At 35.8% G+C, this 25,293-nt stretch overlaps 1 protein-coding gene across 5 annotated transcripts in view; it reads left to right on the top strand.

Annotated features, from left to right (window-relative positions):
* MSRB3 (methionine sulfoxide reductase B3) overlaps nt 1-25,293 on the top strand; it is a gene marked incomplete at its 5' end in the record, with an annotated part of 146,829 nt that overhangs the window by 27,223 nt on the left and 94,313 nt on the right. For 3 of the 5 annotated variants that reach the window (XM_081127634.1, XM_081127636.1, XM_081127635.1), the window contains 3 exons: nt 4,752-4,878; nt 22,571-22,679; nt 24,323-24,400. In XM_081127634.1, the coding sequence (XP_080983760.1) occupies nt 4,803-4,878; nt 22,571-22,679; nt 24,323-24,400 (263 nt within the window). The remainder of the gene's footprint in view (nt 1-4,751; nt 4,879-22,570; nt 22,680-24,322; nt 24,401-25,293) is intronic. The other 2 variants (XM_081127633.1, XM_081127632.1) reach the window with 1 other exon arrangement.

Raw genomic sequence — 25,293 nt, 5'->3', positions numbered from 1 at the left:
TAAAAATTTTTGACCAAAATAAGACATTTAATTATCTTTGGATCTCAAGTCAGATTGCCGTTTCAACCTCCCACTTCATAGGAACTGCTAATTCCTATGAGGGAACCAACTGGTTTTAATTCAAATTATTAGCTTTGAGCACCATTAGCAGTTGAGATGGCAGAGGGAACAGGGTGGGAAATGATGATGGGCCATCAATTCCATAGAGTCCGTCATTTACATAGTCATTTTTTTTTTTCCACTCAGTGAATGGTGCCAGGTGCTGGGATACAAAGATGAAAAAGACACCGTCCCTGCACTTGAGACGTGTATCATCTAGAAGAGGGAGACAGATAAGCAAATCAGTGTTGTGAAAGTTGTTATAGGGGATGGAATAGGATGCCTGGCGCCGCAGTTGGGACCATACCGGAGAGGTTAGGAGTGGTGGGAGGTGGGAGTGGTGACAAGGAGAGTGAGGATGTGGGATGAACGAAGACATGGAGGCAGAAGTAGGAAACGGGGGACCTATTTGGGGGAAGTTGCGAGTATATTGGTGTGGTAGGAGTGTGGCGTGGGGTGGGATGCAGTTATGGCAGGAGAAAGGCTGAGTATTTTGAACTTTAGATGCTTTGTTGAGGAATTTGGACTTTATCCAAAGGATTTACCGGAATGTGTTCTGTGGGATGATGATCGGAAAGAAAGAGGTTTTGTATGGTCAGAGCCATTCAAGAGGCACCAACTGGGACAGTGAAGCAGGTGTATTCACTGCAAAACCTCTCAGGCCCTTTATACAGGGTAGCATTTCCACGGTTATTTGACCACTTAACTTGCTTGAAAAGGGTATTTCCTGTTTCTCAGAACATGATTTGGGAAGCCCTGCAATATGCAATAGGGAATTATGAAAAGCTTTTGAGAAGAGAATTAATAGACAGTCATGTAATCGAATTCTCTTCTCAGCACACAGTGTGATACTGCTCATTAGGATTGTTCAACCAGTACTTTTTAAACACCAAATATTTTCAAAATGATGTGGCAGATATTCTGGGAAATTAGAAAGATGTGTAAGTCCTGTGTCTAACAAAAAAACATGTTGATTATCTAGAAATGTTATTTATCTGTTCAATTATTTACATCAAAGACAATAGAGGAGTAAGGAAGTTGAGGATAAACTTGGAGAATTAGAGACCTCTGGGTGGCCCTTGCTAGTGCTGATTTCTACAGGGTGTTTAACGCTAATTCTTTCAACAAATATTGTCACCACTCAGAAGCATGAGCTTCTTTTGCCTCTTTTTGGACTAGGGTTGTTTCTGGCTTCACCCAGGGAGCTCAGGGAGTGCAATGGGAAGAAAGCTAACAAGTAGAACTTTTTGCGGGGAGGGAAGGGGAGAACCTGTTAGTTTGGCCCTCAGAAGTACCATATCATCAACATATTGGAGCTTTAGTATATCAAGTAGAGTCTTTAGGGTATATCATAGGTGTATCCAAGGAGAAAAAATGTAAAGGCAAAAGAGAAAGGGAAGTTGCATTTGGTGGAAACAGAAAGATCAAATCTAGAAATCTGAGTATGTCTCAGACTTTTTACATGACTCCCTACTTTTTTCACTCAGTGCCAAGGGAGAGAGTCTTCAAATAATCTTCTTGAATTAATGGAATCCTTATTCAGTGTTTATTATTAGCCACATTATCTAATAGGTACACGTAGAATCAATTATCTAGAGTGGGTGTAGCGGTCAGAAGTGCTGGCCCTGGAGCTAGATGGCCTGGGTTCAAATCTATTAAAGCATTCAGTTGAGTTATTTAAGGGACCTCCTTACTAGTTGTAAGATTTTAGGTAAAATTATTTAATCTCCCTGTATCTCTTTCTCTTCATCTAAAAATGGGGAAATGATAATATGTATCTCATAAGGCCATGAGGGTTAAAAGAGCTAATAAATGTGAGGTGTTTAGAATAGTGCCTGCCACATGCCAAGGGTTTCATCAACTGCTGAGATAGCTCTATCCTACTGTTTTTATTAGGCTAGTTCACCCTGAAAATTTACCAAAGAGTAGGTAGTTTTCTGGCCGAAACAGAATTCTGTCTTTGGAGAATGGCCTGCTAATTCTAAATAGGATTGGATATAAATGGACTATTAGAAATTTTTAATTTCTGTAATTTGAAAATATAGCCAATATTTGTACACTTAAATAATAATAATAGCTAACATTTACTGAGCTTATACTGTGTACCAAGACTTGCTCCAAGTCTTTTTTACCAATTAACTTATTTTATAGTTGAGGAAACTGAGTCATAAAGAGGGTAAGTGACTTGCCCAAGGTAACAAAACTAGCTAGGGTCAGGGCCAGGATTCACACCAAGGCCAACTGACCCCATAGTTTACACACATCCATTATGATAACCCATTTTTATGGGTTTAGATCAGTTTGCCAAAGTGTTTCATTTCATTTATTCCAAACATAAGTGCAAAACATTAGTGAACAATTAATTTTGTTAAATCATTTAAGCAGAAAAGATTTCTTTTTCTGTTCTAGAAATAAGTTGCTCTTGTGTCACACATCAGAGCCTTTTTAACTATGATTCTTTTGTTCTTGGAAAGTATACGATGACGACTTTGATTTCACCAAGGCAGCCAGATGCAGGCATCCATTCTTTAGAATCTTTTTTCACTTCACATCTCGGCTACAAGTTTTTAGAACAGTGTCTGAGTAATGTCACTTTGCAGGCATTTTGGAGAAATAGCTGCTTTTTCACTATATTTAGGGTTAAAAAAGCATTAAACTAATTAGGGTTATATCAAACCCTAATCTATGAAATGTGTGCTTTGTAGGATTTGGAAATGGAGAACATTGTGAGAAATAACGCCTTTTGTATTCTTCAGTGTAAACAGACTACACTGTTCTAAAAGTTATGGATCACTTCAGTTGCTCTACTTTATTGGTGCTAATGTAGCACTTTCTGGGTTTGCTTTTAAAGATAACTGGGCAAAACCAAGTTGCCACTAGATGGAGCCCTGGCTATTTGGGTAAAAATAAATGCAACAGTGGGAACATTAAATCACACGGTCATATCATGCTGGAGGGCCCCCGGTATTTGAGGCCCTCAGCTTTTAATTGTAGAATGCATCTTTGTTCTTTGCCTGACCTGCAGAGTGACATCACTCCCTTTCTTCCTGTGCGCTGGCTTTGACACAAGCCAGATGGCCGCAGCCATCGGTAGGCGCGCGGGCTGCCTGGTACAGCAGTTGATGAAACAGAATAGGAAGACGGTTTATGATCAGCTGCGGGAGCACAATGAGGCTGCGGCTTTGCTAAGTAATTACATTTTCTGTGCACACTTTATTCCTCACAGAGAAGGTCACAAGGAAAAAATACATTTTTATTTATAGTGTTGTGAGGTATAGACCTTTGATCTTTTATTAGTCAGTAGTCTGCTCCAAAGGAATGCTCTCTTTTCCCTGCTCTGCAATCACTCGTGGAAATGGCATGTTTATTTACGTTTAATGGTTCTTTCAGGCTGTGCATTGTGATACTTACCTTCCCTCTTCCTCCCTTTTGTCTCCAGTTAGTCACACAAAAATGTTTTAGTTTTGTAGTGAGTTTAGTTTGGAGAAGTCAGAGTTCAGGCATGTTAATACAAGCAGATTTCTGTCAGATATACTCCAGAGTGATTTGGTAAAATATATTACTGTTTATTATGTGTTTGTTCTTCAAGGAGGTCAGAAGAGACCAGGAACAGACTTTTATTTTGGGGGGATTGAGGGTCAGGAAATGAACTAGACATTAATTTTACATCCGGTTTTGAACATTTAGTGGTTAAGGTCACTTACAATGCTAATTTTAAATAAAATAGTAATCTGTTATTTTGCATCTGCACTTGAGGTTAATCTTTACCAACGGAAGGATTGTACAAAAGAACGCACTAACTGCACTTTTCTGTAAAGTTTATCACTCTCACACTTTTGAGATTCTTCCACGTGACTCGTTTCTAAAAACTTAAAAAAAATATTTTTACCGTTTTTAAGACTAAGTTGTGAATACTATTTACAGAATGGACCTAGAAATTATAACCTATAAAATAAAATGAAAAATTCATATTCGCTATGCTCCGTGCAAACTTAACACTTTCTAAAGTGAAGTCTCTGAGTTGTCCCTAGGTTATTTGGCTCTCTATTAATAAAAAATGAAACTCCAATAAAAGAAATCTCTTAATCTTACAATATTTTATAGTCTTCTCCAGGGAGGGCGATTTGCAGAAATTGCTGGAAGAAAGCAGAGTGGCGTAAGGAAGGAACATGGCTTTGCAGTAGATGTAACAGGGTTTTCTAATCCTTTTCACTGGTTATTTGCTTTGTGCCCTTGGACCTCTGAGCCTCGGTTTCCTCACATATTTATTGGGGGATAAAACCTACCTCCTAGGTTTATTGCAAGAATGAAATGATACAATGTGTTTATTAGGCCCCAGACAGTTCCTGTCACATGGTACAAACTTAGTAAATGCTAATTCCTTTCAACTGTTTTAAAGTTCGTCTCTTTTCTGAACCGCTTGCAAAATGTGTTCACAGATTACACTGTTATATTGTATATATTTTATTCATAAAATATAAATAATCCTGGGTTGGTTGAAAGCAAGCTCACCGTCTGAAAAATAGGCATTTGAAATTTATTAGCACTGTGTATGTGTGTCCAGATCCAGATAAAACCATAATCGTCAGTTGTGCAATGGATGTGTTTAACATTTGTGATGTTTTAATTTTTTTCTTTTTTCTCCTACTCAGCTCTTGCCCCTGTCCTTTGCCTCTCGTTTTGTTGGTGAAGATATCACAGTGATGTCTGCATTCAACCTGCTGCATTTGGTGACAAAGAGCCAGCCCGTGGCCCTTCGAGCCTGTGGGCTTCCCTCAGGTTGTACTGTACCTAGTGAGGGCACTGGGCCGGGCGGGTGTTTCTGCTGCAGGAAATGATACACCATAATGCTTTGCTAAATTTCGTTTTCTTTTACTTGGGCCCTAATTTGAAGACGGAAATTGGTTATAAATCACCACTCTGCTTTGAGTAACATTCATTTCCACAATCCTTACAACCCTTGGAAACATTGTGCAGTTTCCTAGCTCAGTAGATAATTGTCACTAATATTTCATGACACCTTGTTGTTCTTCAGGGCACACTACACATCTGAAAGCCATAATGTTGTTCATAAGAGGCTGGCAGCCTTGATAAGAAACTGCCCCAAATCACGCAAAATAAGACATTCGTCTTGTTAAAGGGTAATGAAATGCTTTTCATTCCACATGTGGCCATTCCTTTAGGAAAGAAAAAATTAAAATGAGCAACTTCAGTATAATAAAGTCAGTTAGTGTAGTTAAAAAGAAAAAATGTTCTACTTAACAATGACCAAACCAACAAAAGTAACATGGCATGTGTCAACTGGTTCTTAAATGAGAACCACCACACTTTTAAAAAATGTGATTTTATGCATTTAAACAAGTGCAGTGTGAAAGTCCAAAATTTCATTAGGTGCCTGTACAAAATAAGTTTAATACTTTAATTTATTAGGAAAATCACAATGGTCAGATATTTCTGTGAACATTATTGTCAGTACTACTTATGTTTTCTGTTTACGTACATATCTCTGTTACTATTTTGTGTAGAGAATTTAATTCCAATTCATTAAACATTTGTTGAATATTGTCTGTGAGTGCCAGGCACTGTGTGAAGCAGTGGGGATACAGTGATGCACAAGATCAAGCCGACTATTTTAACTAGTACAATATGGAGCTGGAGCTGTGTGAGGACCATTGAACCACATGGTGCTAAGACTAGACCAAAGGTATATAATTATACCTGGGATGTTAGAGGAATCCAGACAAGGACAGTCCTAGCTCTTTGCTTAGGGGAAGAAATTTTGGAAGGGAGGGAAGTTCTCTGAAGTTTAAGGAGGGCCTCATGGAGGAGACAGTGTTTGAGCTGAATCTCAGTCTATGTGCAACAGTCAGCCAACTCTCCGGACAGGAGGAAGGACATTTCTAGTATATGGAGTAGAATGGGCAAAACATTAGGGCCTGAAAAAGCAAAGTATGTTCAGGGAAATGCAGGCTTCATTATTATGACTCCTTGGGTGGGTGAGGCAAGAAGAAGAGGTGGGGAAGAAAGGTGGCCAAACGAGGAAGCACCTTATATGATGCTTTAAGGAATTTAAATCTTGGGGAAGGGATGACCAGGGAACGACACGACTTGATTTGCATTTTATGATTGCTGATTGAGCAGGGTAGAAGGTCAGTGCTGGTTCCAGATGTTTCTATAAGAAGGCTGGGATGGCAACCTGATTAGAAGAGAGGGTAGGGCGTTTGTCTTAAAGCTGTATTTGAATAGTAAACATCTGTTTTATTTTTTTTAAAAAAGATTTTATGCCTATCTGTGGTGACAGGAGAGGTTGATGAAGCTTAATGCATGGGGGCCCCAGTCACTCTTCTCAGTCCCTTTGCCTCCCCCACCCAGCTATGCCTCTGCACTGCCACCACAGAGTAGTATACTGGAGGAATTTGAGGCTGGAGGGACTCATGAGGTGCTGTGAGCTTTCACAGTGGTCATCACAGTGGGTTTGGAAAGAAAGAGAATGGATTAGAGAAGGATTCAGGTTGTAGAACTGACAAGGTTTGTCTGTTGAGCTCTATGAGGTTGAGGGGGAACGCTAATCAGTGTAGTCGCTGTGCCATGTGAAACTCCTCGTAACTACCTTTCACACAAAACAATTGGAGTATGAAAGTTAATTTATACATAACCATGTTTTCCGCAGAAAACCCCCCAGCATCTGAGAGCACTGGCATAGCTCTTGTAACACGAGTCTGCTGTACGCAGGGAGGCTAAGTGTTTCCATAAACGATTGATTAATTAATGGGGTATTCCTTGAGATATGACAGGCATGGAATTAAAGGGTCTCATAATGAAATTCTTTGAGACATGTGTCCTTTTAAATTTTGATATCAAAATGATTCAAAAAGAAATTCAACAAAGCTGATAGTTCTTAAGCAGTAAACATAATTATACAGTGCTTAAGCACACAAACCCTGGAGCTTGACTGCATTTGAAATCCAGCTTTGCCACTTAACTATGTGTGTGCCTCAGCCTCCTTATTTGTATTATTACTAGAATAATAATAATAATAATAATAATAATAATAATAATAGTGCTCACCTGAAAGGGTTGCTGCAAGATTACAATGTGAGAACCGTTTAAAACAGTGGCTGGCACAAAGCAAGCACCATATATAAATGTGCACTAAGTTTACTATACATATCTATAGATATATATTTTTTGTACTTTTCTAGTACAATAGACTTTTTAAAACATTTAAGTTTGTCCCATCTTTTATGTAACTATTTTTATTTTAATAGGAAAAACAAATGCACTTATGCTTGAGGAATAACAATCTCAGTATGTTGTTCTAATCTTTCTTTTTTAAAAAAAATATATTGATTTCAGAGAGAGGAAGGGAGAGGGAGAGAGAGAGAGAGATAGAAACATCAATGATGAGAAAGTCATTGATCGGCTGCCTCCTGCACACCCCCCACTGGGGATCGAGCCAGAAACGGGGGCATGTGCCCTGATGGGGAATTGAACCACGATCTCCTGGATCCTAGGTCATTGCTCAACCGCTGAGCCACGCCTGGCTGGGCTCTTTATTTTTCTTATATATCCTGCTGAATTCAAGTCCTATCAGTATGCAACACCTTTCTTTTATTGTTACCCCAGTACTGATGGGATGCCCAGAGAAAGTCTCTGCCCTTCGGGATTGCAAACCCATTTTAATTTGATAAATGAATTGGCTAGAATACTGTTCTGTAATTCCTTAGACATTCAAGCACCTCTTACTCTTTAAAGTGTTATGACAATCAGTCTGCTCGTATTTACATTAGAATGAATATTAGCAAAATCTTTACTGTCCATTTCTCAAAACAGAATTCTACTTGTAGAAATATAGAAATGTTGAAGAAATTAATTTCAACAGTAGTGAAACAAACTATTTAAATTTTGCAAAATAAAAATGAAACCCAAGTGGGAATTGTAGTCTTTATTGCTTTGTACAAGCAGGGAGGGGAGAGGCCAAAATTGGAGATCCAGGGAATTAAGGTGAAAGTTTGAAGTCTTGCTTTAATTTACTGTTCCCTGGTCAAAACCCATTACAGCCAAAGTCTCTGTAAATCAAAAAGATTTCTGCTCCCTAGCCAGTACCCTACTAATTTCAGGTATTATTCAATATGAAATAATTCCAGAACTAAAAAATAATCGGAACAGGCTCTTAAAGTTGATTGTAACCGGATTGACCTGTATGAAGGCCATATCCCAGAAGAGTGATCTGTCATTTTTCAGCTTTGACTTCCTTTACTTCTTTTTTTTTTTTTTTTAATAAAGCATAATTTTAATTTAGAGCTTATTAAGTGCATCTGAGTTATGGTTTGCTCATGTTTGCAATTAAAGGTAATTTTTCTCGCTCAGAATTTCTTCTTAATTTCCTAACAGTTTCTTTTGTGTATTAAAAAGAGCACTGGAATAGGAGTCAGAAAACTCTAACCACAACTCTGTAATTAACTTCTGTGACCTTGAACGTATCAGTAAACCTCTCCCAATCTTAGTCTCTTTCTCTTTAAAATGAGAAATTGAGATTATATAATCTCTTAAATTCTGAAATTCTGTGATTTTTGTTAACTGTCATTTGTTTTTACTTTTGGCTTTTGCTAAAACAAATCTTAAAAACTCAGCACTAATCAATGGCTGGGAATTTACAGAAAAGTCTGCTAGGTTGTGGTGGGAGGGCAGGAATATCTTCCATGTTTGAACACTGGAATTCCTTACCTCCAAATCAAGACTGACGCATTATCTGAGGAGGGATTAAGAGGCACAATTTTATACATAGTTTCAATGCTTGATAAAAATTAAGTCTAGTTGTAGTTTAGACTAGATATCATAGTAGCTTTCAGCCAACAGAGTATTTGTCAAATAGTACTAATTACAGTGATAAATTACACTCTTCTCTAACATCATACGCATAATATGTGGTTGTTACTCTTACTTGGCTTTAGTGGCAGTTTGTTTTAATGTAGAAATTAGAAGTCTTAAAGAGAGATATTTTGCAAATGGTGTTTGTAAGTCATTGAATATAATCTATATAACTAGAACTCTCTATGAAGCAGGGACTTGTGGCTCCAGAGCTTAGCACAGTGCTTGGCACTTATTAAATATTTGTTAAATGAATGAATAAACATTTGGGAAGTTTGCATGTAGGTGAAGTGATAGCTACAACAGAGATACAAATTTATTTAGGACTCTTTTATGTGGAAAGATAAAAAGTAAAGTTGATAGTTTGGTTCCCTTTTGAGTGAAAAACAATTTCTCTTTTCTCACTGTATGGTATTAATATAACGTGGTGGATATCTTAGGTGTGAATTACATTGTAGCTAAACAAATAACACAGATTCAGTGTATATTATCCAGACTTCGTTTTACTTTTTCTCTCAAACAGTGTGAGTTTTGGTGGTAGATAAACTGTTTGAAGAAGGGAGTAAGTGCATATTATACTTATTATGAGAATTAAGAATTCTGGTTCTTTTTATAACTTTTATCTGGAGCAAATTAATATTGTTTGTTGTGCCCTAAATTCTCCATTTGTAGAGGAAATGCTTGTAAAGAGATATGTACCAAAGCAATATCCATAAGTAATTACTACTTACTATTGTAGTTTGAGCTGGCAATTGCTCATTAATGTTATCTGATGTGATATTTACCTTAAAAAAAATAAAATAACTGAAGCCATCAGCATGCCGTTTACCTACTGAATAATTGGCTTTCTATTTTAGGTTTTAAAAAACCTTTTGGGGTATGAAAAGATGAACCACCTCCATGGTTATTTGAAACATTTATGACTCTCCTCCCCCGGAAAATATATATGTGTACCTACACACAATTTTTCATATAATTTCAAGCTTTTTTAAGGGTATTCTGAAACTCTTAAGAGAGGGCTCTTTGACCATAGGTTCAGAACCTGTGCTCTAAAAGATACACACAAAACCAATATAAAAACTGATCAGAACACAGTATTTTTTATTCTCTATTGATATCACCAATGGAATTCTTTCCCACCTGTTTAGATTAATGCCCTCTATTCTGCAGTTTCACCATTCTTACATGTTCATCTTTCTTAATTGATTATATTAAAAATCCTTTGGAGTAAGTGTTTTTTTAAAAAGAAAAATAGTTCTTTAAAAATAGACATACAAATTTCAACTCACATGATTCACAAAATAATTTGCAATTAATTGATTGAATAGTATCTACTTTTTCCAGTAGATGGCACTAGATTTACATTCTTGCACAGCATGAAAGGGTACTGATACTAGCACATAGGTACATTGTGAAAACTTAAACAAAAGTATGTAAAGAATATACAGTTAAGAACATATGGGTTTACAAACCACAAATTTTTCTGCTTATATTATGTTCAAACTATTTGTGGAGTGCAAAACCTTTTTCCATTTTCAATAGGATTCCAACTTCCTTATGCTTGGACATCTCATTGAAATTGTCTTTCTTGTGTAGACTTTCTATAAACTAAAACAAGTTTTCATAAATTAACTTATCTTATATCCAAATAGCTGATTTAACAGTAATTTATAGTTTTATATGCAGCTAAATTTTCTTCAGCAGACCACCCAAGAATTAAGGAAAATTTCACATTTTGTTTTGCTATGTTTTGAATTTTATAGAATCTTGAAAATGTTATTAGTTTAACATGTTGACTTTTAAGCATGTACCATTTTTTGCATGAATTAAAATATTTTTGGAAACTAAGAAAATTTATATTTAAAATGTTGATCAATGAGTACTCTAATGTAGCTATGTTTTAGCTCTATGATATAATAAAGTTTTAGTTAATGTTGAAAAGTTGCTATGCAGCATCCAATTACTACATGAATTTTAAATATTATTTGTACACAAGACTAAATATTATAGAACAATGCACTTGTATGAATAAGGTGTTGGGCATATGGTTCGTTAAGTGTGGATTTTGTTAATTTTTTGTTAAATATGAAATAAATTCTTTATATTATATATTAATTATAAAATATATAGCAAAATCTAGTAGTAACAGAGATAAAATAGGCATGGACAAAAAATAAAACAAATTTTAGTTTTGTTTGAGAAATTCTCTAATTAACAATGACGGGAAAGAATATAAAATATGAGTTCTAAAAACAAATGATAATTTTACAGAGTTAAATTATCTAGACAATATGGACTTTGGGGAAATTATATAGGTGGAGTTATGAGATGTTTATTTGTCTAAATACGTTCACAATAATGTTACCTAACAGATCATAGAAAAATTTATTCAAACGAGACCAAGCCACCTCTGATTCTGAGCAAACATGTGTTTAACGAAGGAGTGAGGCATGAATGACAATTCACAAAGACCCACTAGAGAGTCCAGATACTTGATATGTTTTCATTATCAATCTTTTCTAGTTTATAGCTTCATCCTAAACATTTTATTTAGAGATTAAATTTCTCATGGCTGCTTTTGCTAGATACATTTTAATTTAAAATGCTTTACATAAATTTTATTGAGATGCAATGGCAAATTATCTTGAATTAATTTTTGTGCCTTTGCATTTAAAATCAACCATTTATTTGAAAATTTAAAATCCCCATCTCATTTATTTCAATTCCCTATTTTTCTCCTTTTTTATGTTTAGTATATTTGCACTAGTATTAGTCACACAAAAATGCATGTTATAAAAAATATGCCATGAAATGTCAAATATGTTAGTTATTTGGGTGATTTGTAAGAGGTATACATTTATAGAATTTAAATTTACTCAATAACTACTATGATAAGCATTTCCTTCAACCCTATGTAGTTATTATATTCAGCCACATAATTGCAAAGAATGGAATGCTAATTTAAGTCATTGGATTATTTGAATTTTAAGCAAGCAAAGAAAATTCAAATTTCTATACCTATAGGTCTTAGGATTTTGTTGTTTTGCAGAAATGCATGTTAGCTCACAGAATGATACAGCTCTTCATATTATATTCCATTTTGATTAACATTTTAATATACTGTGTGCAAATTTTAGATAACATCACAGGTTTCAGAACTTGACATGATATTATTGGTATTGATGAAGAAACTGCTTGAAAGTTTAATTTGTATTTAGTGGTTTGTTTTTATTACCAACCTGTTTTTTTGACCCTAAGAGCCTGTTTTGTATCTTTTATTCCTATTCTTCATCTGTAAACTGAGAATGATGTAACATTCTTGTTAAACTCTTGATATTAGCGCCAGGTGTTAACGTTACCTGACATTTCCCAGAAACCTATTCTGTGCAACTTTCATTTCTGGCTATAGGGAAGAATAACTAGAAAAATTTTTAAAAGGAAGGGGTGGAACATCAAGTAAGTCTGGGAAAGGTGATGGGTATGATCAGCCAAAATCTTGTTCTAATATAGGAAAATCCTTGCTTACTGCAAAGTGAGCTCCAGAAAGGCAATTTTTTGTTGTTGTCTAGTTCACTACCCCATCTCAGCAACTAGAATTGTGCCTGTCACATAGTGGGTAATCAATAAATATTTGTTGAATGAATGAATGAATGAATGAATGAATGAATGGGTGTGAATAAGTAGCATCATCATATGTATTGAAATAATGCCACATTGTAAATAATGTGATCTCTGTATTTAAGGCATCTACATTCTGGTGAGAAAGATGGCCACTTTGAGTCCAAGTTTTGTTATCTATAGGACAAGGGAAGTTATATATTTGATGGTTTTATGAATCTATATAAACACTTCTTCCTTTGCTTTACTATAGAGGGGGGGAGTAGAAGTGAGAAGCATTGTGCTGCTTTCTGCCCAAAGTGGCAGAATGGCTTCTTGGATAGGATTTGAAACAACAGTTCTTCTGAAGGATATTGCAGGAATGTCTAGATGTAATTAGCAGGAGGTGGGTAGGGGTGGGGGATGGCGGCATAGGGGTGGGACTGGAATGTGGGCACATGGGTTTGTAAAAGATTGGCATGTTAAAGCACAACAAAGCGTGGGTTCAAGAGAGAAATGTAATGAATGAATAAATTAAAAGAGGAAAGCTGCAGACAAGAGAACCTGGCTCTCATTAACCAGGTGTGTGACCATTTCAAGTAACTTCTTTGGGCCTTGGTTTCCTCATAAGGGATTTGGACTAGAAGTTCATCGTTTTCTAAATTTATAATCTGAGGAGAAGCATTGGAGATCTTGCTTTCCAGCATATATTGTCAGTTTGGCTCAAATAAACTCTTATAAATTTTTTTTAAAAATTATGATTTAGTTCTATGAATACCCTGTAAATCAGACCCCATCATCAAACTGAGAAACTGCATATTGCCAAATTTTATAAATTCTAAGATGCACTGCTTTTACATTTTATCATCTTGGTAATTAGGATGCAGCCTTAAAAATTATTGTAATAAGAAAGCATTGTGTCATAGTTTGGCAAATCTTTTTTTACTTTTCTAGTGGAGCATAAAATAATGGTGTGTCAAAATACCACTTTTTAAATAATACACATCAGCATAAGAGGTCTTCATTAAGAAGCCCATGTAACCTAGATTTCCTAATCTGGTTTGACTATGGAAACTCCACCCCACCCCAACCCCCACAAGAGGTACAACCTTAGCATTTATTTTCAGAGCCTGTATCCATTTGGGGGAATTCTAGATTAGATACTCTTAGAGTCTTAACTCCAGAGAGTTAATGGACTATTAGTCATAAAAGATTTGAATGTGGAACTCTGGAGAGATAATAAAGGACTCAGGGTAGTAAAAGAAGAAAAAAAAATTTAATCTATCATTTATTCTTTTTATACTTTCACTGATTTATTAAGCAAATACTGTTGCAGTTTTTAAACTAAATTCTAAGAAAGATAGGCAAAGAAGTCATTTAGAAAATACCTTTTAGGAAGAAAATTTAAATAGCAATAATTAAAATGGAGAGTTGAATAAATATTTAAATATAGCATATACTTATTTAGTGCTTACTCTTGCCCTGGTGCATTGCAAGGTGCTGGGCATGCAAAGATGACTGAAATATACATGTGCACTGTCCCACAAGGAGATATTGACTAATTCAAGAGAATCCCTGTGCATTTTCTTTAATTATTTGGGTGATAAAATTGTAAAATTTTTGACTTTTTTTCTCTGCAGAATCTACCATATTTTTCTGGATGTAGAGACTCAGATTTAGCTGTCTTATTGAGTAGCAGTTGCAGACTTGTTTTCTGCTCATTGTGCTTAATTAATTTAGATTTTAAATTTGTTTTGGCAACAGTGTAACTTTAGAAATTTACAAAGCTGAGCTCTTAAACTATAAATTTTATTTTTTTCTAACAAATACTTAATGTTATATTTAAATAAAATTCTGCACAATACTCTAAAAGAGGGCTTCTTTCCTTTCCTTTCTGCGGGTGGTTACCTCTCATCTCCCTTGCAGTCTATGTTCCCAAGGGGGCAAGGGAGGATGGGAGAGAAAACTATGTTTTGCAAGTCTTTTTGATTGCATGTGAAATGTAGAATGGAAATGAGCCTGTCTGTTTTTAATTTTTTTTTTCTGTATGGGCTATGATGTTCTAGTGAAGACCCATACTGGAAAAAAAAATTAAAAACAGGGAACTCCAACTTTGTCAGACGTTTCACATGCAATCAGATAGACTTAAAGTTAAATGACTTTCTCTCCCACTACTGTCATTTGATGATGGAAGTGCCTTTAAAAATTCTCTTTTTACTCAAATGCCTTGCAAGGCAGAAAATGCTTTTTGGATCAAGACATGTTTTAAATATTTTCCTAAACTCTAGGCTTTATGGCCCACATTAATATAAAAATCATTGCTCTTGGTACTGGCATTATGCTTTGAAAAGTTGATATGCACTCTTTAGTTCTTTTTGATATTTAAAGAATGCTGATAAAATGACTACAGCACATGAATTAAAAAATTAGAAATTTGTTGCATACAAGTAAAAGATAGAAAATGTAAAATGCGGTTTCTATCTTACAGAGTCATTCAGGTGACTGTTTCATCAGGATAAATAGCAGCAAAGCTCTCCATTGTTTCCTGTCAAGAAAATCATGCAGCCTCACAAATGAGAACTTACTATTAAAGGCTAGAATTTTAATTCATTAAGAGGCTTTAGATGTTGTGGGAAATATATTCACTCCCATTGATTTATAGTGAGAAAACATTTGCACATTTACCCCTTAATTTAAAAACTGCTTTATTTATCAGCCCCCTAATTTCTCCTCTGACAAATCTGAATCTACATTTTATCCTGGCTCTCTATTTGCTTTGTTAAGTTAGCTGATAGATACCGCTTACAGGAAGGACTCTGCATTCCTTTCATCAGGGTAAGATACTTTCCACCTTGACACTGTACGCCTTGGATCACACTGCATCCCTCAGCTTGTCTAGATGGAATGTTCTTCCCTGTTTGAATTTCCTCTGGCGCTCTGACCCCGTAGATGCTGTTCCTACAAATTATGTGAGTTTTCTGTATGCCAGTTATAGCTGGACGGAGTCAGCCTAGGTGGGCCAAGTTGAAGAGTGTTAATGTCGTCTTTGTGAATTCTCTCTACGCAAAATTTTTCATATACTTTTAGTATAAGACTGCACATGGTATTGATTTTTGTCTTATCTTCCTGTGAGAGTATCTACTCTCCTAGGGCAGGAACCTTACCTTATGCATTTTTAACTTTTCAGTGCTCATCACAGTTCTTGATTCATTGTGGATGTTCAATAAATAGTTGTAGAAAGTATGAATTAATAATAGGCTCAACAGTTTATATCTTCAAAGAATTAATAACCTGGGAAAATGAAGCTGAAATAACCGAAGACATTTGAGAGTAATTGCAAAATGCTATTTTAGCCTGTGTAAATAGTACCTTGCAGAGGAAATACACTAATACTAAGGGTATACAGATGAAAGGACTGGACAGAATAGGGGTGAATTTATCAGGGTACTTACTTGGAAGGAAAACTTGCTTGAAGATATTTCTCAATTTATTGATTCAAACCTTCAGTATGGAAACCAGAGGATCAGTGCTGTCATTCAACTGTGCACCAGTAAAGCTTAGGGTCTTGTTTAATTCAAGAAGTTTAAGATGGTAATCTTTAAGTTTAAGATTGCCGTGGCATGCATACAAGTGTTCATGGTGTTAATTGGAACTCTGTACCTTCATCGACAGAATACAACGGAAACTGACCCATAGGACTGTTTCAGGTGCAGTAATAGAAAGACAACAAAAAGGCATGAAATGTGATTATTACTACGACAAATAAAGATATGATTTTTTTCTCACATATAGAAAAGAAAAATCTTTACCGTAAAAAGAAAGTTGTCTGCTTTCTGACGCCCAAGACTTGAATGAAACTGAATCTGTAGGTGAAAATTAAGACTGTTTTAAAAAAATAGAATCTAAGTTGAGGTAGTAATTTTATGCTTTCTTTAGTTATACATGTTCTCTGCCATCACCAACAAGATTACTCTGAAGGGGAGAGTTATTGAAGTGGTTCAGGACTGTAAATGCATTGTTTGGCCAAAGGGTTTTGCTCTCTAGGCCCATAAAATATTGACATGTAAAACATCTTTTGAGTATCCTCTTACACACATGAGTCCAGATTGGGAACGATGATCTGGAGTCTGAAAGGGAGTAGATGAGCAGAGCCCACAGTCTGATTTCTGTTCTAAGTTCAGCCAGACAAATACTGTCTGAGAGCTGTTTTGAGTATAGCAATTTGCTAAAAGGATATTCACTAAGATTTCTCTTGGAAGTATAAAATTAGGTAATGTGAGACACTCTTTGTAGTAAGATATGTAATTGTAAATTTCCTGGTTTAAACACATCTTTGCATGTTTAAATTGTCGCCTATCGACTCCATTCACATTCAGGTTTTAGCACTTGTCCTGCAGTTACCTGTCTCTACCGCTGGCGTATGAGCCTCTTAGTGTATTCATCTTTTGCACTGGCCATTTCCCACGTCTGTTCAGAAAGCCCTTCCTTCAGATATCAGCACAGCCAACCCCCTCTCTTCCTTCAGGCTTTGCTCAAACGTCACCTTCTCAGTGAGACCTACCTTGCTCACTCTATTTGCGCTCACAGCCCTTACTTCTAGCAGTCCCAGTCCTCTTTGCTCTACTTAGTTTTGCTTTTCTCCTTCCTATATGTATCACCTTCTAACAGGCTGTATACTTATTTTTAAATTATGTTTTGCCTGGCTTCCTTTACTCCTACTGCCTCTATAGGAGCTTCATGAAAGCAGGATCTTAATTTTGTTCACTGGTATATCCCAAGTACTTAGAATAATGCCAGCATATAGTAAGTGCTCAATAAGTAATTATTGAATGAATGAGTATATTTTACTTAGTACAGTGCCTGGCACTCTGGAAACACTCAACATTTTTTATAACTAAAATTAAAAAAGTAAGAAAAAATGTTGGATCAGTGGTCTTCAGAGTAAGTCCTGCAACCCTAGTTTCATGGAAAGCCAAGTACTGTAAGCAGAAGTGTTGTGACATCTTAGATTGTATGTTAATCTTAGGAATGTTTTTCCTATGTAGGTCCACATGGAGAAAAAAATCAGAAGAGTTGGTTATGCTTCTACAAGCATGGGGCTTTTCTTCCCTATGCTTTGCTTTTGTTTAAAAGCCTTTATTGAATTACTGGCATGTAAAATAAACAAACATGAAAAAATGGTTTATGGAATATATTTTACATTCTATTTTAAAAATGGACTAGATATGGCTTTATAAATGCCCACTTATTTAGAAATTCCTAACACTGTATATATGGAATAAAGTTTTATTCAGATTTCCAATTCAACAAATTAATAACCAGCTGGAAATTTAAAATTTATTTGTGAAAACTAAAGCACATTATTTTTAAATATAGTAGCAAGATATTTCAACATGAATTTTAGTAAAACAGAAGCAAAACAAGATAGTCTTATTATCTTCTATTACTTATCATCTTGGAAAAATATTTAATAGTTTCATTTTTTTCTGATCCTAGAAGCAAAATTGAAGTTATGGGATCTTTAGGTTTTGTTTTGATTTTTCACACTGAAATATAAGATTTATGACTTAAAAGTGCTTTAAGATTTAGGTAACAGATCTGATTTACTTCTTAACAGGAAGTTAAAAAGCCTTTCAAGGTTTTATAGACTTTGTGAGAACCCTGTTTGAACCTTGTCACTGACCCTGTGCTGAAGGAATGAACACGGGGAAAACAGACATTAGCTAATAGACAAATGTATTTACTTTGTCTGGAAGTACTGTGGCGATGATAACTTTCCTCCCTTAGTATCTTAAGTTGTTATGATAGTTTGTAAGCTGAAAGTTGTTGCATAATTAAAGAAGTAAGTGGCAACCTACTTTTTCCTTACAGAAAATGTAATGACCATGGGCTTTGCAGTCAGACAGCCCTGGGCTTGAGTCGATATACCTATTTGTTTCTTATCTTTAGTAAGTTACGGTAAACCTCTGAGCCTCAGTTTCTGTACCTGTAAAATAGGCATGACATCTGCCAGTGAACGATTGCAGCACACTGAAATGCCGGGCTGGGCCACCTTTTAGAGCGCCGTTTTCACTCCAGAGTGTGCTGTAATCAGAACGAGGACGCACTGTTGCATTTGTTCAGACATTGTTTGCTAAGTGGGACTGGCTGTGATCCTCAGAGAAGACCTGTGAGGTGGCATTGCAAAGTCAGAGGGACTGCCTTGCCTGTGGTCACGTGGCTGGGAAGCAGGCAGAGCCAGAGTTTGGACTCTTGCTGTGAGTTTATTACTACTTAGAGCAAAGGCTTCCCATTGGAGCTTCGAGACAACACTGCCTTTGAGGCAGCAACATGGAACAGCCTGAGTATAAAAAGAGACTTTGGTCATATTTCAGTAAACAAATACTCTTGGTTTGGGTCTGACATGCATCTTATCTATACCGAAGTGACTCTGTGGAGAATGGTGTTGTGATTAGATACCAAAGTGGCAGTATTGCTCCTCAAATAGACTTTGTGTTACATGTATATACACACACACACACACACTCACTTCTGCCTTCAAAGTACTCTATTAACCATTTAAATATAGGGAAAAACCTTTTCATAACATACTTCTAAGCCAATTTAGAGGTCATTGAACAGATGTCATATAATACTAATGTTAAATTGCCCTGTGTAATAAGAAAATGATAGTACCTAGGTGAAGATAGGAAAGAGAAACCATCCAATGAATTATTCTAGAATTTCAAAATGAAATGGTTTCTTCAAAATTAGCAGTGGCACCATAGGACTTTAGAAGAGTGAGTCTGATAGGAAGAAGGGAAATCAGAGACAAAGCGAAGCCTTTCTGTGTTTATACAGAGTGGGGCGAAAGCAGGTTTACAGCTGTGAGTAGGCAAAACACAAAGTTTATTCTAGTGTTATTTATTCATTATTGTATTATTTTCCATATGAACAACTGTAAACCTGCTTTTGCCCAATCCCATATATGCCAGTTTTTGGTTATGATGCTAAAGAGCTAATGTGATAGTATAGCTTTCGATTGCCCAGGAAGTATATTATTGTTAAACTATGTGGCAAGAAATTTGCTAAAATCTGACTGACTTCTCATTGAGTTGTTTCATATAAAATCACAATAGTTGTTTCTAGTTGACATATACTTCCTTTTGCTATTAGGTACACTTTCAAAGCCTAATTATTTTGAGAACATAGTATGACCAAAGAATAAAAATGTACAAAGTTGACAACTTTAAATAAGCACTAGCCTTTCATAAAGAACAAACCTCACTTACAGTTAGGAAACAATATTTATATTTAAGGTTGAAAAGCCAGGATGTAGGAAAATTTTGCTAATTTGGAAGATGACCTTTAAGTGCACCAAAACCAAATAATTTGTAGGCTATGACATAGGGCACATTCCTACAAAATTTGTGTGAATACTGCTTTAGTGGTTCTTGAAAGACAAACAAAGAAAGCTGGACTGAAATGTCTCTCCCCCTCCCAAATAAGATGGAGACTAACAAAAGGGTACAGCAGCCCTCTTTCAAAGCTCGCCATTAAAACGGGGTCTCTGTAGCACAGTTAATGAGATGGTTCATAGTGGAAAATAATCTGTTTTTAACAATGTTTAGATCAAAAGTAATTTCTAATCTATGAAATAAAGTCTCTTCAATGCCCTTCATTCACCAGTAAAGCTTTTATGTTTGTATTATTTACTTCAATCAGATGTTTTCAATTTTACCTTTTCTCCTTCTACAAATACTTGACATGGTTCGTCAATACTGACCAACAGTTTTATTCTTTTTCTTCAGAAAAGAGAGATTTTTTTTGAGAGAGGGAGAATGAAAAAGAGAGAAACATCTTTGCCTAAACGATTTGCAAGCATCTGTGCTTTAAGCTACTTTTTATGAACACTCCTTAGTAAATGACTCAAGGTAAAAAAGCAGAAAAGCATCCAATGTTAGGAAATTGCAATCCAATACCATGTAATTTAAACCTGCAGTTGCTTCTCTTGTACTAAATGACATACAGATGGGTAGCTTAGTTCTCTCAACTTTGGGAACACAATTGGTCTTTTTGTATGAATGAACATATATTAGCAAAAATATCTTGGACAGAACTGTTTAATTCTAATTATACAGACCTTAACTATCCATGCCATTCGAAAAATCATTTTAACCAAGATATTTTGTCATGTTAAATTTGCACTTAACAAAATCAACAAAGATGCAACCATTCCAAAAAATAAAGAAGTAAAAACAAAAAGGTAACATCTAAGAAGTCTACAGTGAATTGAACTGAGAGGGGCCTATCACAGTCAACTGCTTATTTAATTTAAGAAAGAGCAGTGTTGCATTCAGGCTGTGGAGAGGCTCGTTCTGACAGGACAGACACTTCTCAGGGAAACATTTCTGTCTACCCCTTGGAAAGTATTAACACCCTAAGTAATAGATGTTTGGATAAAGCCTGGTGTAATATGGGAAATGAGGGGGAGGTCCAGCGAGATGAGAAACCAACACGCCATTAGTGATAAACCAGCTCTTCCTATGGATCTTTCCAGGCAGAGCAGGGCCAACACTCATTGTATAACGTCGGGAGAGGTGCTGCCTGACAACCCACAGGCCCACGCCAAGGTGCACCTTCCTGTTTGCCTCTGGTTTGCTCTTTTCCTGCCTCCATTTTTTCTCCTAGAGCATCAGCCTCCCTGTCTTGGTGGCCCTGAACCTGGAAGCTCATACTCTTTTCAGTCCCACCAGCAGGGTAACTGGTTGGTTAGTTTTCTCCTGGTTTAAGTCCAGTGAACTCACATACTGTGAACACTAGGTGCCTTAAAAGTAATAGAAAGCATTTCTGCTCCTAAATCATACTTCTCTATATTTCAAAAGAAGCTGAGTTTAATATTCAGGAAACGAAGCAAGCTTTCTTTTAGCAATTTCAAAACATGACAAGAAATGTTTGCAGGTAGGGCCATCTGCAGGCTTCTTGCCCCCTGTGATGGATGGCAAAGAAAAGCGATTTTACTGCAGCCAGTCAGGTTGCCTTGTCCTGGAGTTGTATTTCTCATCACTCGTTTATGCAGGTAAAATAAAATACTGCATACAAACAGGTGTTGTCTGAACATTTTACTGCAGTCTGTACAGGTTGAAATAAAAGCTGCCATTGTTATTAGAATCACATTAAAATTATTTCACCATTCAAATACACTTAATCAGTGAAGTGTTCCTAGATATGCTTTGCCAAAAAAAAAAAAAAAGTAGGTCTTTAAATAAAATCACATTGACGATCCCTCTTCTCTTTTCCTTCCTCCTCCTCACTTTTATCACCCTCTCTTTGGAACTTCTTGAATCCACATTAGTGTAAATGTCTTCTGGAGTCTATTAAAAGTTTCTTGCTGCCTGTTTAACATGGTAAGATACGGTCTTTAAAGAGACATTTGTCTTTAAGAACTCTACAGAACCTCGTGAAGCATTTGACAGAATCACAGAGAACAACAGTTCCTACTCGTGGAAAATATATCTTTAGGGTTTTTATTTTTAAAGGATGGTATTTAAATCACCCAGAATGCAAATTGAATGATGAAGGTTTCCAGCTACTCTCTACTAAGATGCAAAATTATTGAATGGAGAATTATTGAGTAACTTAATATGCCCATCATCTTATATATACAGTGTAAATAGAGTCATACTTTTAAAATTCATTAAAAAAAAAGAATTTCAAGGTATTGGGAGACATAAAGGATGTATTACCATCTTGTGAATGTTCAATGGGTTTTTATTGTCACATGCTAGCAGTTTTACGCTACAGCACATTTTCAGGGTTCCAATGCAGTCACCTGAATCTTGAGAAACTTTTTTTTTTTTTAAACGGAGAGAAATAATCAGCTGCAGTTCAGGTAAATTTGTATATTAGGGACTAATCTGGCTTTGACAAGTGACTGCAGAAGCTGTGCTGTGGTGACCAGCCCAAGCAGTTATTTAGGATTCAAGCTGAAAAGCCCCCTTCTTCATATCCTTTCTCTTTCCAGGGTCATGTAGGGATAAAAAGAGCTGTAAGGTGGTCTTTTCCCAGCAGGAACTGAGGAAGCGGCTAACACCCCTGCAGTACCATGTCACTCAGGAGAAAGGGACCGAAAGGTAAGGTGAACTGGAAGAAAAAGTCATTAAGCAAAAGCTGGTTTTCTTCGTTCCCCCCTTTACCCCCCTCTGCCTTTGAGGCCTCTTCCTTGACATTTAAAGGATTCTACACTTATTTGCTAAAGACTACAAATTAGGATCCTTGAAAAGGTTTGAAAATGGTATTGTTTAGGTTAAGACTAAGTTTTATTTATTCTTTCCCCCATTTAATGAACACTCTATCTTATGTAAAGTCACAAGGCTTTTATTAAGGGCCTGTTTTTAGTTTACTACAAAATGTGTGGAAGTAATAGCGATTTAGGTACATTTTTTGGGAAGACATCACAGTAAGCAAAACCATGAGGGACGTGGCACTGTGCCAGGATGCTGAGATTTTGAAGGTGGCCATTGTAAGTATAGACGTTTTGGCTGCAAAAAGAAGGTAGCATAATTCAGTTCCTTTCTACCCCACTCCAATTTCTTTTTGAAGCACATGTGGAGAAAGTATTTATTGGCTCATTTGTGGTTGGAATGTCAAAAATTTTCAATAACTGCCCTCACATGGCTTTGGTCCTTGGAAGTTCGCCCTAAGTCCTGAAAAAAGAGTTTGTTCACTTCCAAGACTCTTTTTAGTGAATAAAGTCTCTCTCAGCTGATTCCAGCTCAAAGGTAACTTGCCAAGATCCAGCCATTTTGTTGTCTAATTTATACCATGGAGCTTGGCATAAGGCCGTAACTTACCTCTGATCCAAATTTATTAATGATGTAACTCCTTGTTTTCATTCATGAACTGAAAGAGCCCTTTACCACACATGGGGTTCTTGTTAATAGGCAACACTCTCTTCCTGTCACAGTGGATACTGTTTACTGAATTTACCAAGTGTTGAACCTCCGACAAAGTCCACCCTCACTACACAACGAGCCGGCGGTGGGCTGGAGGCTCAGCCCAGGAGGACTTCTGCCCGTCCTGTTGTGTACATGACTAGCAAAATGATTTAATGCACACAAACAACTAGAGATTAGGTCATTCTTAAAAATTCTGTTTATAAAAAAATTGGACCTCATAAAGAGGGTGAAAGGATAATAAAAACAAGCTGCAGAGCACATAGACGTTTTGTTGGGCTAGCACAGCTGATTTGTATTAGCTGAATGACCTCCTAGCCTTCAAGATTGTTAACTTAGAAAAATATTCCCTCAAAGCTGCAATATTCCTTTTCAAACCAAAAAATAAGACGCCTTCCACTTGAAGTCTTTGGATCCTTCTGCATTTTCTGGTGTGCACTCTTGGACACTGCAGAGTAGCAGAAATCTTATGTAATAATGTTGTTTTTTTGTGTTTCTTTTCTGTGAATCTGAACTACAGGCTTTTTTTTTTTTTTTTTTTTTTAAAAATAGGAATTTTCTTCTAAGCATTATGTAACTACATGGCTTAATTTTTAAAAATTTAACCTGCACTAGTTTGGAGTAGTTATATATACATTTTATTATATAGATTTGAAATATATTAGTAATGTTCAGATTTCCATATGTTTGGTCTGTTCTCATTATAGGACAAAAAGCCCTTGAAAGATTTATTAGAGAAATATATTTTAAGCAAATGCATTCTGTACGAAATAATGCTAACTTCACTTAATTTTTTTAATGCTGTGTTTATTGTTTATCAGTGCCTTTGAAGGAGAATATACGCATCACAAAGACCCTGGAATATATAAATGTGTTGTCTGTGGAACTCCATTGTTCAGGTAAGTGTGTTACAAACCTCTGGCTATGGACACATCACAGATGGCAACAGACTAGTTAGTGCTTGTTCATATTAGAATCTTTACATTACTCAAATATTCTTTTTTCTGTTTCCCTCCCACAAAAGAAAAGTAATTATTGATTTTGCACTAGTTATATCTTTCAAATACCCACCATTAACATGTTCATTGCAGTAAACCTGGTGCTTAGCAGAGCAAAGAGATTTTGGTGAGTGTAAAAATATTTCTGTATTTTATTCAAATTTCTACCAGCAAGTGATGGCCCTAAATATATTTATTGGACCATAATGAAAGTTCTTCATGTGATCCTTCAGATTGAGTAATATCCACCAAGTCGATTATTCATACTTACTCGCGAAGGGCAATACCAGTATTGAAAGTAACATGCGAGTGATAACAGATACTTGTGCAGATATAAGCAAATTATGTAATACGAGTTTAACAGATTTTGCATTGGCCCAAAATCTTTATTTTAAAGATCTCAGTAAAACAGGCAGTGCATAGACTTTCCCATCAAAATAGTTAATTCAGACAATGTATTCTGTAGATTATGGATCTTATTCAAGAATGGAAAATTTTTACCACAAATTCAATAATCTCTGTGGAGAAAATCCTAGAAGCCCTGTACTTCCCATGGGGATGCTGATTTTGGGGAATAAAAAGAGAGAAATCTAAATTGAGATTAAATGTCATGTATTTAAAACAAAATTACAAATTTCTTGGGGAAATGAACAAACAAGAATCTAATATGTGTAGCATATAAAACATAATATCTCTCCATAAATGTTTCCCTTTTAAAACACTAACGTTTACAGATTTTTTTTTTTTTTTTAGAAATAACAGGAAACAGTAGTTTCCTTGAAAAAATTTTTTTA

Source organism: Miniopterus schreibersii, assembly GCF_964146895.1.
Source record: "Miniopterus schreibersii genome assembly, chromosome: 2".
Lineage (NCBI taxonomy): Eukaryota > Metazoa > Chordata > Mammalia > Chiroptera > Miniopteridae > Miniopterus > Miniopterus schreibersii.
Note: the sequence above shows the minus strand (reverse complement) of the source record. Positions and strands in the feature narration are given on the sequence as shown.